The sequence below is a fragment of the Haematobia irritans genome, chromosome 3 (assembly GCF_050003625.1).
Source record: "Haematobia irritans isolate KBUSLIRL chromosome 3, ASM5000362v1, whole genome shotgun sequence".
In the NCBI taxonomy this organism is placed as follows: Eukaryota; Metazoa; Arthropoda; class Insecta; order Diptera; family Muscidae; genus Haematobia; species Haematobia irritans.
In genome coordinates, this window is record NC_134399.1 from 199,761,089 (window position 1) to 199,778,854 (window position 17,766).

The following is a 17,766-nucleotide window of genomic DNA, read 5'->3' on the forward strand; positions in this document are numbered from 1 at the left end:
TCCAGAACATGGGGGTCTTAGACCAATATTTCGATGTGTTAGGTTAGGTTAGGTTATGTGGCAGCCCGATGTATCAGGCTCACTTAGACTATTCAGTCCATTGTGATACCACAGTGGTGAACTTCTCTCTTATCACTGAGTGCTGCCCGATTCCATGTTAAGCTCAATGACAAGGGACCTCCTTTTTATAGCCGAGTCCGAACGGCGTTCCACATTCCAGTGAAACCACTTAGAGAAGCTTTGAAACCCTCAGAAATGTCACCTGCATTACTGAGGTGGGATAATCCACCGCTGAAAAACTTTTTGGTGTTCGGTCGTAGCAGGAATCGAACCCACGACCTTGTGTATGCAAGGCGGGCATGCTAACCATTGCACCACGGTGGCTCCCTAAAATATATTCGATGTGTTACAAACGGAATGACAAAGTTAATATACCCCCCATCCTATGGTGGAGGGCATAAAAAAATGGAAACTAAAACCTAAAAATGTTCATAGGCTATAGACGGCAGTGGTTAGACCGTAATGGTCTAACCGTAATGGTCTAACCACATGCGGTGGATATCCCTCATCAGTAATGCTGGTGACATTTCTGAGGGTTTCAAAGCTTCTCTAAGTGGTTTCATTGCAATGTGGAACGCCGTTCGGACTCGGATATAAAAAGGAGGTCCCTTGTCATTGAGCTTGACATAGAATCGGGCAGCATTCAGTGAAAAGAGAGAAGTTCACCGCTGTGGTATCACAATGGACTGAATAGTCTAAGTGAGCCTGAAATATCGGACTGCCACTATACCTAAATTAACCTAACCTAAGGGAGAAAATCATTCAATCAGAAGGCAAATGAATTTTGCCTCAACCCGAGAAAGACAAAGTGTTTACTAATACAGAGGCGGATGTTCAGTAAGAATCGGATATAGAAATGATGGGCAGATAATTGAGGTGGTGTCCTAGTTTCGATCAAGTTAATTCTATTGTTGGACAAGTTTACAGAAAGTTGAGGTTTTTTGCTCCACTCAGTCTTTTACTCCTATGAAGATAAGGATACTTCTTGCGAAGACATTCCTTCTTCCTTATTTACTGTACTCTTGCGAGATATCAGCATCTTCTGACGCATCGAGTATCCGTAAATTGAAAGTGTATGGACTAAGACATTTATAGAGTGTTGTGAACGATCTTTATGGGGTAAGTTTTAATAACATGCTAAATACAAGAGTACTGTATATAATATACAGAGGAGCCAGGAAATATGTTATAGAAGCTTGTTGTCTCTAGGTCAACCAGGAGCAAGAGAATCACGCTTATCTGCAAAATGAGAATTTCAAAAGTTCAAGCACAAATTCTTTTATTACAATTGAATTAAATGCGTAACTTATTTCAGTTTTTTCATTGCAGAATAAACTCTTTTGATCTTATGAATTTTTAATCCGTTTCCTTAAAACAAAAAAAAAAAATAATTTTCAAAATTTTGCTCTTTTTTATGAATTTGACTCTTTTTCAAAAAAGTCAGCGGTAACGCTGGTAGTGTGTGCAGCGAATACAGACTACTATTGAATTGTACACGAACCATGAACTGATTATTGTACCCTCCACCATAGGATAGGGGGTATATTAACTTTGTCATTCCGTTTGTAACACATCGAAATATTGCTCTAAGACCCCATAAAGTATATATATCCTGGGTCGTGGTGAAATTCTGAGTCGATCTGAGCATGCCCGTCATTCCGTCCGTCTGTTGAAATCACGCTAACTTCCGAACGAAGCAAGCTATCGACTTGAAACTTGACACAAGTAGTTGTTATTGATGTAGGTCGGATGGTATTGAAAATGGGCCATATCGGTCCACTTTTACGTATAGCCCCCATATAAACGGACCCTCAGATTTGGCTTGCATAGACTCATATTTCATCTGATCCTGCTGAAATTTGGTCCATGGTGTTGGCATATGGTCTCTTACAACCATGCAAAAATTGGTCCACATCGGTCCATAATTATATATAGCCCCCATATATACCGATCCCCAGATTTGGCTTGCGGAGCCTTAAAGAGAAGCAAATTTCATCCGATCCGGCTGAAATTTGGTAAATGGTTTTGGTATATAGTCTCTAACAACCATACAAAAAATGGTCCACATCGGTTCATAATTATATATAGCCCCCATATAAACCGATCCCCAGATTTGGCTTGCGGAGCCTCTAGGAAAAGCAAATTTCATCCGATCCGGCTAAAATTTGGTACATGATGTTGGCGTATGGTCTCTAACATAATTATGGTCTACCAAAATTTTATTTCTATAGAAAATTTTGTCAAAAGTTTATTTCTATAGAAAATTTTGTCAAAAGTTTATTTCTATAGAAAATTTTGCAAAATTTTATTTCTATAGAAAATTTTGTTAAAATTTCATTTCTATAGAAAATTTTGTCAAAACTTTATTTCTTGAGAACATTTTTTCAAAATTTTATTTCTATAGAAACCGAACTTACGGCTGTATATACTTGTTATAATTTGTAAAAATATATATTTGCGAATTTTTTTAATGCTCAAGTGAAAGCTGATGATTCGAAAGACAGTGATGGTAATTTGATTTGTTTCTATAAGCGATGAGTTTGAATGAAATGATACAAAATCTGACAGAGAAATATACATTTAAAAAATATGAAAATCCAAAACCAAAAATATTTTTGAAAGCGATTTAATTTCAATTCGTTTTTTTTTCTTTCTAAAAAATGGGAAAAATTAAAACATAGGCCTTGAGTATTTGAAATTCCAGGATTTTTGGCAAATTTTGTGAAAGGTTCGGGACACTTCCTGGAGACGAAATTGCGGGACATTCCAGGCGAATCCCGGCCATCTAATATTGGCGTAACATCTGCCAACTAGTCTTGGGCAAAATCGTTCACCATAGTGATTCGGACTCGTCGTTCCTTTTGTACAAAGGAACTATTTAGTTCCTTCAAATCGTTCCATCGTTCCTTTTCGTTTTAGCTTTTTATATTTGTCATCACTGTCATCTGCTAAGGGCAGAGATGATATTGTTTACTATGTGCCACGAAGTTCGTGGTTAAATGAAAGATACAAAAATATTAAAAATTGAGTAAAATTACATAAAATAGTTTATAGTAATATAGGAAGAAACAATAATGAATGGAAAATTTAAAGAAGTAACTAAACTCATTGCAAGCCATTAAGATTTTTTTGTGTATTGTGAAGAGCCTGATCTGGAACTAATGATTCTATTGAGTAGCAGCATACCAATCAATGATTTAATATACATACGCACCAAAATGAATAAATTGTCTTATAGCTCAAACAAAAGTCAAAAAATCAAGTTGCGATCCGCGGAACTATGGAGCGTAAGTTGAAAATAAAACTAAATGACAAAAGGAACGATGAGGACGAAAGAGATGGAACTAGTGGCAGTCGTTCCTTTTAGTGAACCGTTCATTGGAACTAGAGACTACGGCCATCTGGCAAGCCTACTTCGATCGGATTGTTCTCCTACAATCGTCTAAGAGTATGTTACTTATTCTTCTACAATTCTTTTAGGAGCTTTTTCATATGGATCGGATGTAGAGAGAGCTTTGCAATGAAAATCTCTCATCTTAATTTACAAACAAATTACTGTATGTTAAAAAAATACTGCATTTTAATTATAAGACCTTGTCTTGTTGTGCGTTGTTGCATATATTAAATAAATATAAAACAAGTATATACGGCCTAAGTTCGGCCAGGCCGAAGCTTATATACCCTCCACCATGGATTGCGTAGAAACTTCTACTGAAGACTGTCATCCACAATCGAATTACTTGGGTTGCGGTAACACTTGCCGATGGCAAGGTATCTTAAAACTTCCTAACACCGTCTTCTAAATTACAGGGTAGTCCATACGTAGTATATACTAAACTAAAAAAGGCCGATTAAATACGTATATAATTAAGTTTAAAGTTTCTATAGAAATTAAATTTTGACAACATTTTCTATAGAAGTAAAATTTGGAAAAAATTTTCTATAGAAGTAAAATTTGAAAAAAATTTTCCATAGAAATAAAATTTGGAAAAAAATTTCTATAGAAATAAAATTTTGACAAAATTTTCTATAGAAATAAAATTTTGGCAAAATTTTCTATAGAAATAACATTTTGACAATGTTTTCCATAAAACTAAAATTTTGGTAGATTATTTTTGGCACGAGTGGCAACCATGAATATGAACCGATATGGACCAATTTTTGTGTGATTGGGGATCGGCTATATATAACTATAGACCGTTATGGACCAATTTTGGCATGGATATTAGCGGCCTTATACTAAAACCGCGTTGCAAATTTCAACCGGATCGGATGAATTTTGCTCCTCCAAGAGGCTCCGGAGATCAAATCTGGGGAACGGTTTATATGGGGGCTATATATAATTATGGACCGATATGGACCAATTCTTGCGAGTTTGGTAGAGACCACATTCTAACACCATTCCAAATTTCAACCGTATCGGATGAATTTTGCTCCTCCAAGAGGCTCCGGAGGACAAATCTGGGAATCGATTTATATGGGGGCTATATATAATTATGGACCGATATGGACCAATTTTTGCATGGTCATTAGATAACATATACCAACACCACGTACCAAATTTCAGCCGGATCGGATGAAATTTTCGTTTCTTAGAGGGTCCGCAAGCCAAATCGGGGGATCGGTTTATATGGGGGCTATATATAATTATGGACCAATTTTTGCATGGTCATTAGAGAACATATACCAATACCATGTACCAAATTTCAGCCGAATCGGATGAAATTTGCTTCTCTTAGAGGCTCCACAACCCAAATCGGGGGATCGGTTTATATGAGGGCTATATATAATTATGGACCGATGTGGACCAATTTTTGCATGGTTGTTAGAGACCATATACTAACACCATGTACCAAATTTCATCCGGATCGGATGAAATTTGGTTCTCTTAGAGGCTCCGCAAGCCAAATCTGGGGATCGGTTTATATGGGGGCTATATGTAATTATGGACCGATATGGACCAATTTTTGCATGGTTGTTAGAGACCATATACTAACACCATGTACCAAATTTCAGCCGGATCGGATGAAATTTGCTTCTCTTAGAGCAATCGCAAGCCAAATCGGGGGATAGGTTTATATGCACACAAAAAATTTTTTTCTGGTTCAATCACGAAATTAATTGATCCAATTAATTTTTTAATTGAAATGTCTTCAATCACAGAAATGATAGTATCAATTAAAAAATTAATTGAAGGTCAATTAAAAAATTAATTGATCCAATTAAATAATTAATTGATACTATTAATTTTTGTGATTGATTTTTGTTTCAATTAAAAAATTTGTTGAATCAATTAAATTTTTAATTGAATATTTTTTAAAACTCAATTAAAATTTTAATTGGAAAAATTTTCGTGAAATTTTTTTCTGTGTGGGGGCTATATGTAATTATGGACCGATATGGACCAATTTTTGTATGGTTGTTAGAGACCATATACTAACACCATGTACCAAATAGGATGAAATTTGCTTCTCTTAGAGCAATCGAAAGCCAAATTTGGGGGTCCGTTTATATGGGGGCTATACGAAAAAGTGGACCGATATGGCCCATTTGCAATACCATCTGACCTACATCAATAACAATTACTTGTGCCAAGTTTCAAGTCGATAGCTTGTTTCGTTCGGAAGTTAGCGTGATTTCAACAGACGGACGGACGGACGGACATGCTCAGATCGACTCAGAATTTCACGACGACCCAGAAAATATATACTTTTTGATGTGTTACAAACGGAATGACAAAGTTAATATACCCCCATCCTATGGTGGAGGGTATAAAAATAATATATACAATTTCTCCGGTAATTGAATGAATCATTGAACTGAATTTGTTAAAAATAACTTAGTTGTTAATTATTTGTATTGAATATTATATAAATATTATTATTATTTTAAATGTATATTATAAACACATATTTAATAAAGTAAAAATGATATATAAAAATAATCTCTTGTCTATTGTAGATAGCCCATCTATCATATACTAGCTAAAGAGATTCAAGCCTAAAAACACCTAAGACAGTTGAATTCACTAAAAATTCATTTTTGTAATAATATTTATTTTTTTTAATAGTATTTCGTAATATATATGATAAGGAATAAAAACAAAATTTCTTTTAATATATATACAAATTTAAAAATTTCAGCCGGATCGGATGAAATTTGCTTCTCTTAGAGCAATCGCAAGCCAAATCGGGGGATAGGTTTATATGCACACAAAAAATTTTTTTCTGGTTCAATCACGAAATTAATTGATCCAATTAATTTTTTAATTGAAATGTCTTCAATCACAGAAATGATAGTATCAATTAAAAAATTAATTGAAGGTCAATTAAAAAATTAATTGATCCAATTAAATAATTAATTGATACTATTAATTTTTGTGATTGATTTTTGTTTCAATTAAAAAATTTGTTGAATCAATTAAATTTTTAATTGAATATTTTTTAAAACTCAATTAAAATTTTAATTGGAAAAATTTTCGTGAAATTTTTTTCTGTGTGGGGGCTATTGTAATTATGGACCGATATGGACCAATTTTTGTATGGTTGTTAGAGACCATATACTAACACCATGTACCAAATAGGATGAAATTTGCTTCTCTTAGAGCAATCGAAAGCCAAATTTGGGGGTCCGTTTATATGGGGGCTATACGAAAAAGTGGACCGATATGGCCCATTTGCAATACCATCTGACCTACATCAATAACAACTACTTGTGCCAAGTTTCAAGTCGATAGCTTGTTTCGTTCGGAAGTTAGCGTGATTTCAACAGACGGACGGACGGACGGACATGCTCAGATCGACTCAGAATTTCACGACGACCCAGAAAATATATACTTTTTGATGTGTTACAAACGGAATGACAAAGTTAATATACCCCCATCCTATGGTGGAGGGTATAAAAATAATATATACAATTTCTCCGGTAATTGAATGAATCATTGAACTGAATTTGTTAAAAATAACTTAGTTGTTAATTATTTGTATTGAATATTATATAAATATTATTATTATTTTAAATGTATATTATAAACACATATTTAATAAAGTAAAAATGATATATAAAAATAATCTCTTGTCTATTGTAGATAGCCCATCTATCATATACTAGCTAAAGAGATTCAAGCCTAAAAACACCTAAGACAGTTGAATTCACTAAAAATTCATTTTTGTAATAATATTTATTTTTTTTAATAGTATTTCGTAATATATATGATAAGGAATAAAAACAAAATTTCTTTTAATATATATACAAATTTAAAAATTTAAAAATTCTTATTATACGAAAGTTGTAAAAAAATGGAAATTTTTATAAGAAATTAAATGTGAAAATGTTCATACAATATATGTAACAGGACTTAATGAGCCCTAAATATGATTAATATCGAATATTTTCATTAAACCATTAGCTCAAATATAGCAATGAAATGCAATGAACTTACCTGTACATGGTGCGATAATAGGTCGGTTGATGTGGCAATGTAGCGCTAGCACAACGATGATTACAGCGGAAGTCATCATCGATATCCAAAACATTGGCTAACAACGACTTGGAAGATCTGTACAAAAATTACAAATGAAATGAAATCAATTGAGACATTTTCGGTTTTTTTTTTGGGGTGGGAAATAATCCTCCAGACAGCACTTGAATGGCATACCTGGTGTCTGGTATATGAATGGGTAGGGGATATATTGAGAGGGAATTGTGGAAGGGATTTTTTATTCAAGGAGTAGGCAAAAAAATTTAGCATCTAAAAGTGAAAATTGGGCTAAATACAATATCCCCTTGCCATATATTACAAAGGCAGTTGGGGCAAGTAATTTGGGGGGCAAGGGTTGGTTATTTTCGAGGACCGATGAAAACGACCTCTAGCCATGTGTCAGAGATTTGAATTTGAATTTGTTTTTTTGTACAATTACCTTTCCTTTAATTCAACATTCTGTATGTGTTGCTTCTTGTCGCCATTGTTGGAGGATGTCGACGACGATGATGGAGGCGGTGGGCATTCATAGCCAACCTGTCCAGGTCTTTGCATGCGCAAAATGCAAGGTAACCAATAAAGGAATATTACTCTTATCTGGTGGTTTGGCAGTGGGCAGAGAAATAGTGGATTTTTTGTTGTGATATTTTTGTTGTAATTTATTTTTTTTTTTAATTATTTTTATTTAAATTATTAGTTTTGTTTAAATAATTTATTGGTTTTTTAATTTAAGATTTTTTTTTTATAAAAACCAAAACATAGACAGAAGGCAAATAAGGAACGGAAGTAGATAGTTGAGCGAGAGAGAAATGTAAAGAGAGTCATAATGTCAAGTGGACATCATCCATATGAAGAGATTTGTTTGTTATCGGTTTTTATTTTTGTTTTGATGATGTTGTTGTAGTAGTAGTAGAAGAAGCAAAAATCGTTGGTGTTGGTGGTTGTAGTAGTATTGGTGATCATAGTAGATTCGTGTTTGGTTTTTTCATAATATTTCAAGGGTTATTATTTTTTGATGTTTCCAGGGTTTTGAGATATTTTACAAAAAGTAAAGTAAAAATTTAAGAAAAAAATGTAATAGTTTAGTTTATGTTATAGATAAAAAAATTTTATTTTTTTTAAATATAAATAAAGGAAAAAATAGATACATTTCTAAAAAAAGGGGCAAAAAGATATTTTGTGTTATCGAAAAATGTTTTATTTTACATTTCATTGAGTTTTCTTTGATATTCATCGTTAAGCATGCATTTATTCATTTTTCACATCTCATATTTATTTATTTAAATTCGTGTAAAAATTAAGCATTTTTCTTTAAAAGCATAGAGTTTTTTTTTGGTAGTGGTGGTGGTATTTTATATAATCTATAAAAAGTCAAAAAGACTTATATAGGTGTAATATTTTATTAAAAAAAAAATGTTTTCATTTGGATTTGGTGAAAGTGTTAATTGGTGGTTGTAGTGTTTTTGTTTTTTTTTTTCTTGAGGGTGTAATGGTTTTGGTTGGTGTGTGGAATATAAAAAAAATACGAAACAAAGACAATTGAAAAACTTAATAACTTAAATCATTTCTTTTTTTTCTATTATATAAAAAATATTTTGTTTTTTTTTCGAAATTGTTTTTGTTCTTGATTTTGTAGATAAAAAGAAAATTTTTTTATTACCCATTCACTCATTTCATGCGTATCTGGATTTCTATGATGATAATTGAGGATAAGTATGGTTGACACAACTGATGAAGCCACCATAAACATAATGCAATTGAAATAAGTTCCTAGAAGGACACAAAAATTACACAAATATTGTACTTACTACGTTCATTTTTTTTTAAATAGAAAAAAAACTGTTTCAGAAAATTTGGTTTTTATTTTTATACTTAGTTAAAAATTAAACCTTTGATATTGTTTTAGTTTTTTTTGGTATAGATTTTCGAAGAAAGCTAAAAAACATTTAGCTTTCAAGAATATATAAAAAAAAAAATATTTACTTTAAATACATATGTAGACAATATTTCAAAAATTATCTGGGCCTTAAGAGCCTCTTATCATTATTTCTAAATTTATTTGATTGTGTAAATTCGCTTTGAATTAAACAAAGGGTTTTATTTGGCAACAGTTTATTAAATTAAGGAAATTCCATTTATAAAAAAATAAAAAAAAAAACACTTCGTTTAAGGGAATTCTATTAATAGATAAATAAAAAATATATAAATTAATATACACATAAAAATATTATATTAATATATTACTTTTTCCGGTAAATATGTGATATTTTATTTCGATTTGTTTGTGATAAAAATATATGTACCAGAGAATGAAGCCGATCCATTTTGTTCTCGTACCATTTCGCGGTACACACAAAAAAATATTTTTTTCTTCAATCACGAAATTAATTGACCCAATTTATTAATTAATTGAAATGTCTTCAATCACAGAAATGATAGTATCAATTAAAAATTTTATTTAAAGTCAATTAAAAAATTAATTGATCCAATTAAAACTTAATTGATATTATTAATTTTTGTGATTGATTTTTATTTCAATTAAAAATTTTTTGAATCAATTAAATTTTTAATTGAATATTTTTAAAAAATCAATTACGATTTTAATTGGAAATTTTCGTGAATATTTTTATGTGTACCATGATACTAGCAGTACCATGATACTGGCGTCGAAGAGGTCGAAGCAAAAAACAACACACAAATGATCCGAAAAGTGAAGGGCACATTTGATAGAAATCCACGCCGCATTGGAAGAAAATTATTATCGTGAATTACCGAATTTAGTTTTTTTCTGATGACAAGAAGGAAAAGTGATCGGGCTTACTTGCCAAAGAGGTCAGTTTCCAGTTTCGATTGGTGCCGATTGGTCAAGTGACGTAATGGTGTTGGCATGCCGATGATCGTTTTACCACAAATTTACTGAACGTTGGGTAAACAAAAATGCCGAATATTATCGGGGAAATGTCTTAAAGATTGTACTGAAGTCCGGGACTGACAAACATTTCGGCCACAGACTCAGCACTATTGTACACAGAAAAAAATTTCACGAAATTTTTTCCAATTAAAGTCTTAATTGAGTTTTAAACAAGTATATACGGCCGTAAGTTCGGCCAGGCCGAAGCTTATGTACCCTCCACCATGATTTGCGTAGAAACTTCTACTGAAAACTGTCATCCACAACCGAATTACATGGGTTGCGGTAACACTTGCCGATGGCAAGGTATCTTAAAACTTCCTAACACCGTAATATATACCACATAGTCCATACGTGGTATATATTAAACTAAAAAAGGCCGATTAAATACGTATATAATTAAGTTTAAAGTTTCAATAGAAATACAATTTTAACAACATTTTCTATAGAAGTAAAATTTGGAAAAAAATTTTTCTATAGAAATTAAATTTGGAAAAAATTTTCTATAGAAATAAAATGTTGACAAAATTTTCTATAGAAACAAAATTTTGACAAAATTTTCTATAGAAATAAAGTTTTGACTAAAGTTTCTATAGAAATAAAATTTTGACAAATTTTTCTATAGAAATAACATTTTGACAAATTTTTCTATAAAAATAAAATTTTGGTAGATTATTTTTGGCTCGAGTGGCAACCATGATTTTGAACCGATATGGACCAATTTTTGTGTGATTGGGGATCGGCTATATATAACTATAGACCGATATGGACCAATTATGGCATGGTTATAAGCGGCCTTATACTAACACCACGTTGCAAGTTTCAACCGGATCGGATGAATTTAGCTCCTAAAAGAGGCTCCGGAGATCAAATCTGGAGAACGGTTTATATGGGGGCTATATATAATTATGGACCGATATGGACCAATTCTTGCGTGTTTGTTAGAGACCACATTCTAACACCATGTTCCAAATTTCAACCGGATCGGATGAATTTAGATCCTCCAAGAGGATCCGGAGGACAAATCTGGGAATCGATTTATATGGGGCCTATATATAATTGTGGACCGATGTGGACCAATTCTTGCATGGTTGTTAGAGGCCATATACTAACACCACGTACCAAATTTCAACCGGATCGGATGAATTTTGCTCCTCTAAGAGGCTTCGGAGGTCAAATCTGGGGATCGGGGCTATATATAATTATGGACCGATATGGACCACTTTTGGCATGGTTGTTAGAGACAATATACTAACACCACGTACCAAATTTCAATCGGATCGGATGACTTTTGCTCCTCTAAGGGGCTACGGAGGTCAAATATGGGGATCGGTTTATATGGGGGCTATATATAATTATGGGCCGATGTGGACCAATTTTTGCATGGTCATTAGAGAACATATACCAACACCAGTACCAAATTTCAGCCGGATCGGATGAAATTTGGTTCTTTTAGAGGCTCCGCAAGCCAAATCGGGGGATCGGTTTATATGGGGGCTATATGTAATTATGGACCGATATGGACCAATTTTTGCATGGTTGTTAGAGACCATATACTAACACCATTTACCAAATTTCAGCCGGATCGGATGAAAAGTTTTTTTATTCTTTTACCTCATTCTCAATATATTGTCTTATTGATGAGACAAAATATTGAACTCTAGACTCAAATCTCTATTATCTACAGTCCACTCTAAGCACAGGAAAAAATTCCAGACGAATTCAAAGGTTTACAATATATCTCGTTTAATCTATTACCGCTTCTCCACAACTCTTTCCCTCATTCTTGGATTCCATTTGGACCATCCCCCTCTATCATTTCTGTGATTGAAGACATTTCAATTAAAAAATTAATTGGACCAATTAAATTCATTATTGAATCAGAAAAAAACATTTTTGTGTTTTTTTCTGATTCAATAATGCACGCGTCAACCTAGAATGGTTTAAAAGATATGTTCATCGCTTACTTTCTACCACAAGAGGTCAAGGCACCAGAGGTCAAATCTGGGGATCGGTTATATGGGGCCTATATATAATTATTGACCGATTTCGACCAATCTTTGCATGGGTGTTTGAGGCCATATATTACCACGACGTACCAAATTTCAACTGAATCAAATGAATTTTGGTCTTCTAAGAGGCTCCGCAAGCCAAATCTGGGGATCGGTTTTTATGGGGGCTATATATAATTATGAACCGATTTCGACCAATTTTTGCATAGGTGTTTGAGGCCATATATTAACGCCACGTTCCAAATTTCAACTTAATCAGATGAATTTTGGTCTTCCAAGAGGCTCCGGAGGTCAAATCTGGGGATCGGTTTATATGGGGGCTATATATAATTATGGACCGATGTGGACCAATTTTTGCATAGTTTTTAAAGACCTTATACTTACACCACGTACGAAATTTCAGCCGGATCGGATGAAATTTGCTTCTCTTAGAAGCTCCGCAAGCCAAATCTTGGGATCGGTTTATATGGGGGCTATATATAATTATGGACCGAATTTGACCAATTTTTGCATAGGTGTTTGAGCCCATATATTAAAGCCACGTGCCAAATTTCAACTGAATCAGATGAATTTTGGTCTTCCAAGAGGCTCCGGAGGTCAAATCTGGGGATCGGTTGATATGGGGGCTATATATAATTATGGACCGATGTGGACCAATTTTTGCATGGTTAATAGAGACCATACACTAACACCATGTACCAAATTTCAGCCTGATCGTATGACATTTGCTTCTCTTAGAGGCTACGCAAGCCAAATCGGGGGATCGGTTTATATGGGGGCTATATATAATTATGGACCGATGTGGACCAATTTTTGCATAGTTGTTAGAGATCATATGCTTACACCACATACCAAATTTCAGCCGGATCGGATGAAATTTGCTTCCCTTAGAGACCCCGCAAGCCAAATCGGGGGATCGTTTTATATGGGGGCTATATATAATTATGGACCGATGTGGACCAATTTTTGCATGATTGTTAGAGATCATATGCTAACACCATGTACCAAATTTCAACCGGATCGGATGAAATTTGCTTCTATTAGAGGCTCCGCAAGCCAAATCGGGGGATCGGTTTATATGGGGGCTATACGTAAAAGTGAACCGATATGGCCCATATGCAATACCATCTGACCTTCATCAATAAAAACTACTTGTGCCAAGTTTCAAGCCGATAGCTTGTTTCGTTCGGAAGACATGCTTAGATCGACTCAGAATTTCACCACGACCCAGAATATATATACTTTATGGGGTCTTAGAGCAATATTTCGATGTGTTACAAACGGAATGACAAAGTTAATATACCCCCCATCTTATGGTGGAGGGTATAACAAACACAATAACACTTGATTGCACAACTGAAGGCTCAAATTAAACGAAGGACAATTAAATGGCTAAAAATTTGAATATTACACTCAAAGGCAAACTCCAACGTGCAAAGAATTGTTCTCTGACGAGAAAAATTTCCCCATTTTTAATTTCAATATGGAATAATTGTAATTGATAATACGAACGGCCACCAGAAGTAATTTTTTATCACAAGTGAGGGTAATGGCAGCTATGACCGCTGATTTATTTAAGCATTATATTGTTTTAATTGTATATTGTTGTTTTAATTTTAATTAAATATTTTGCCACTCGAATTATTAAAAAAAATATTTTGCTTGTTATACTTACACAAAAAAAAAATTTTCTGATTCAATCACGAAATTAATTGATCCAATTAATTTTTTTTAATTAAATGTCTTCAATCACAGAATTTAGAGTATCATATCAAGATTTAATTAAAAGTCTATTAAAAAATTGATACAATTAATTTTTTGATTGAAATGTCTTCAATCACAGAAATTATAGTATCATTTAAAAAATTAATTGAAAGTCAATTAAACAATTAATTGATACTATTAATTTTACTGATTGATTTTTGTTTCAATTAAAAATTTTGTTGAATCAATTAAAATGTTAATTGAATATTTTTTAAAATTCAATCAAGACTTTATTTGGAAACATTTTAATTGAGTTTTAAAAAATATTAAATTAAAAATTTAATTGATTCAAAAAAATCTTTTAATTTAAACAAAAATCAATCACAAAAAATGATAGTGTCAATAAATTTTTTAATTGGATCAATTAATTTTTTAATTGTTTTTTAATTAATTTTTTAATTGATACTATCATTTCTATGGTTGAAGACATTTCAATTAAACAATTATTTGGATCAATAAATTTCGTGATTGAATGTGAAAAAAATGTTTTGTATGTTAAGAAATAATTTAATAATAATATAAAAACTAGAGAAAGGAATCAGAAATGTGTGGGACAATTTATTACACAATCAAATAAATTTCATATAGAATATATATTTTAAACTACTTGAAAAGCATACCAAAAAAAGTAGGAAATATAGTTTTATTTCGAGAAAAAAGTTAAATATATATATATATAAGTCAATATTTTACAATATAAAGAGAAAAATGTTTAATATGTTTTTTTTCGAAATTATTAAAAAAAACATTAAGCATTTTTTTTATAAATAATACATTCAGTTTTTGTATTATTTTTTTTATTTATAGATATATACTCAATATATATTATTAAAAAATGTAAAGAGATAGAGAATAAAAAAAATTGTATATATATAAATTATCGTACACAAAGATAAAATACTTAAAATTCTATCTATATAAATATTTTCTAAAATATTTATAGATAGATTTACAATAAACCTGTTTTGTTTTATTAAAAAAAATGTTTAGTTGTTGTTTTGGTTACCACACAAAAAAATAACCGAATATTAAACAAAAGGCCCAATTCAAAATGAAAACCCAAAACTTGACTTACGGAAAGTAAAAGTTTAAGGCCATTTTGATTTGAACCCTGCGTTTTTTGGTCTTTATAAAGAATTTTGAAGATTTTTGTTTGATTTGCAGTCGATTTTACGTTTTGTCTTCTATTCTTTAAAGATCGGTTATAACGTTTCGATGTCTAAACGAATGAGTAAAATTACTTTTGTGCACAACCAATTATCCGCAATCATCATAATTATGTTTAAAAATCGAGATTGAAATATAATATTTTTGTTGTTGTTTGTAAAGTCATCCTTTTTTTGTAGGGGCAGGGGGGGTTCATGTAGAGGATTTCGAGAATATTTCCAATGTTTTTATTGAAGTGGGGCCGGGTAAACGTGTTAGGGTTGGTCAATGAATCTATTCGTTTTATAATTATCACAAAAATCATAGATAGAAAAGTTTCGTTGTTTTTTTTTTAATTAAAGGGAGGGCTCTTGTATGTCTTGGTGTAGGCAGAGTTTTTTTCCTTATGAAAAAAAGTCTTGGTGGTGGATGTTCCTATTGAAATGCTCTGAACGTTGTGTTTTTTGTATGTTATACATGATTTTCTATAGGGTCCTAGGGCCCGTTTCGTTTTGAAAATGAATGCATATATGTTTTAGTTGTTAATTAATTCGATCCTTTTTGTTCTGTAGGGAAGTAACATGACTTATTTGTTTATGTTGGAAACATTAGCATAGTTTTAGGCGTGAGGGGAATTTTGTATATAAAAGAAATCATCTGCCTACAGTTGCCTCTAATTCTGGTTAACATGTATAGGCTTACAGTGATTATACGTGTATACTATGATGTATAGAAAATAGGGGATTTTGTTTCGGTTTCTGTGGTGTGGTTATAAATAATTGGTTGATTATTTGAATGTTTTTCGGTTAATTCTCTATTAGGTTAAGTGATTTTTGTGTGTGTGTATATTTTAATTTAATCAGGGTTTTGGGTTCTCAGGTTTTCTAGTCTAATTGTTGGTTAAAGCTTAACAAAAAAAAAAAAAAATACACAACATATCTCTAGGACTTATTGTAAATGTGTGTGTGTTTTCTATTATTTGGTTGTTTGGATTTTTGTGAATGGGATATTTGTCACTAATTGTGTTGAGGTTTTCTTTGTATACATTGTAGTTGTAGTATCGTTTTTGTGATTGGTTTTTGGAGTTTTAATTTTTATATTGAATAAACACACATACGTATACATATTTACCTGTTATTGTCGAAATTATATATATATATATAGGTAAACAAAATTAACATTTAACATTTTATTTGTTATATTTTTTTTTTTTTGGGAAACAAAGAATAAATTTTTATATAGAGAAATTTTGCACATTTACACACGAATCTATTTTGTGTTGTTAACCAAAATATCGGTTGTTTTGTGATAGTTTTGAAGATTTTAAGTAAACTATTTAGGTGATTGGCAAAGATAGAGGAATTGTGTTTTTTTTTTATTTATTAATAAATAAAGAAACTAAAACTATACAATAAAATATTCGCCTCAGCGCCTCCAGGGCTTTAAATAAAGAATGACGATTTTGTATCGGAAGGAGAAGATGGAAACTCCTTGCTACCCCCGGGAAACAGAATTGAGATCTCGGAAACGCAGAAGATGACACATAAATACAAACAAGTATATACGGCTGTAAGTTCGGCCAGGCCGAATCTTATGTACCCTCCACCATGGATTGCATAGAAACTTGTACTAAAGACTGTCATTCACAATCGAATTACTTGGGTTGCGGTAACTCTTGCCGATGGCAAGGTATCTTAAAACTTCTTTACACCGTCCATATTAAATAAACAAAAAAAAAAGACCGATTAAATACCTATATAATTCAATGGGACAGCATTTTCTATAGAAATAAAATTTTCAATACCAATAAAATTTTGACAAAATTTTCTATAGAAATAAAATTTTGATAGATTATTTTTGGGGATCGGCTATATATAACTATAGACCGATATGGACCAATTTTGGCATGGTTGTTAGAAGCAATGTACCAAATTTCACCACGTACCAAATTTCAACCGGATCAGATGAATTTTGCTCCTCCAAGAGCTCCAGAGGTCAAATCTAGGGATCGGTTTAAATAGGACCAATTTTTGCATGGTTGTTAGAGACCATATACTTACACCACGTACCAAATTTCAAGCGGATCGGGAGAACTTTGCTCTTCCAAGGAGCTCCGGAGGTCAAATCTGGGGATCGGTTTATATGGGGGCTACATATAATTATGAACCGATGTGGACCAATTTTTGCAAGGTTGTTAGAGACCATGTACTAACACCATGTATCAAATTTTAGCCGGATCGGATGAAATTTTCGTTTCTTAGAGGCTCCGCAAGCCAGATCGGGGGATCGGTTTACAGGGGGGTTATATATAATTATGGACCGATGTGGACCAATTTTTGCATGGTCATTAGAGAACATATACCAATACCATGTACCAAATTTCAGCCGGATCG

General features: G+C 32.3%; 1 protein-coding gene across 1 annotated transcript in view; it reads right to left on the reverse strand.

Moving 5' to 3' along the window:
• Positions 1–17,766, reverse strand: part of nAChRalpha7 (nicotinic Acetylcholine Receptor alpha7) — a 961,296-nt gene that overhangs the window by 26,496 nt on the left and 917,034 nt on the right. The window contains exons 10-12 of the mRNA XM_075302219.1: positions 9,201–9,310; positions 7,980–8,137; positions 7,502–7,618 (exon numbers count right to left, since the gene is read on the reverse strand). Coding sequence (XP_075158334.1) covers positions 7,502–7,618; positions 7,980–8,137; positions 9,201–9,310 — 385 coding nt within the window. The remainder of the gene's footprint in view (positions 1–7,501; positions 7,619–7,979; positions 8,138–9,200; positions 9,311–17,766) is intronic.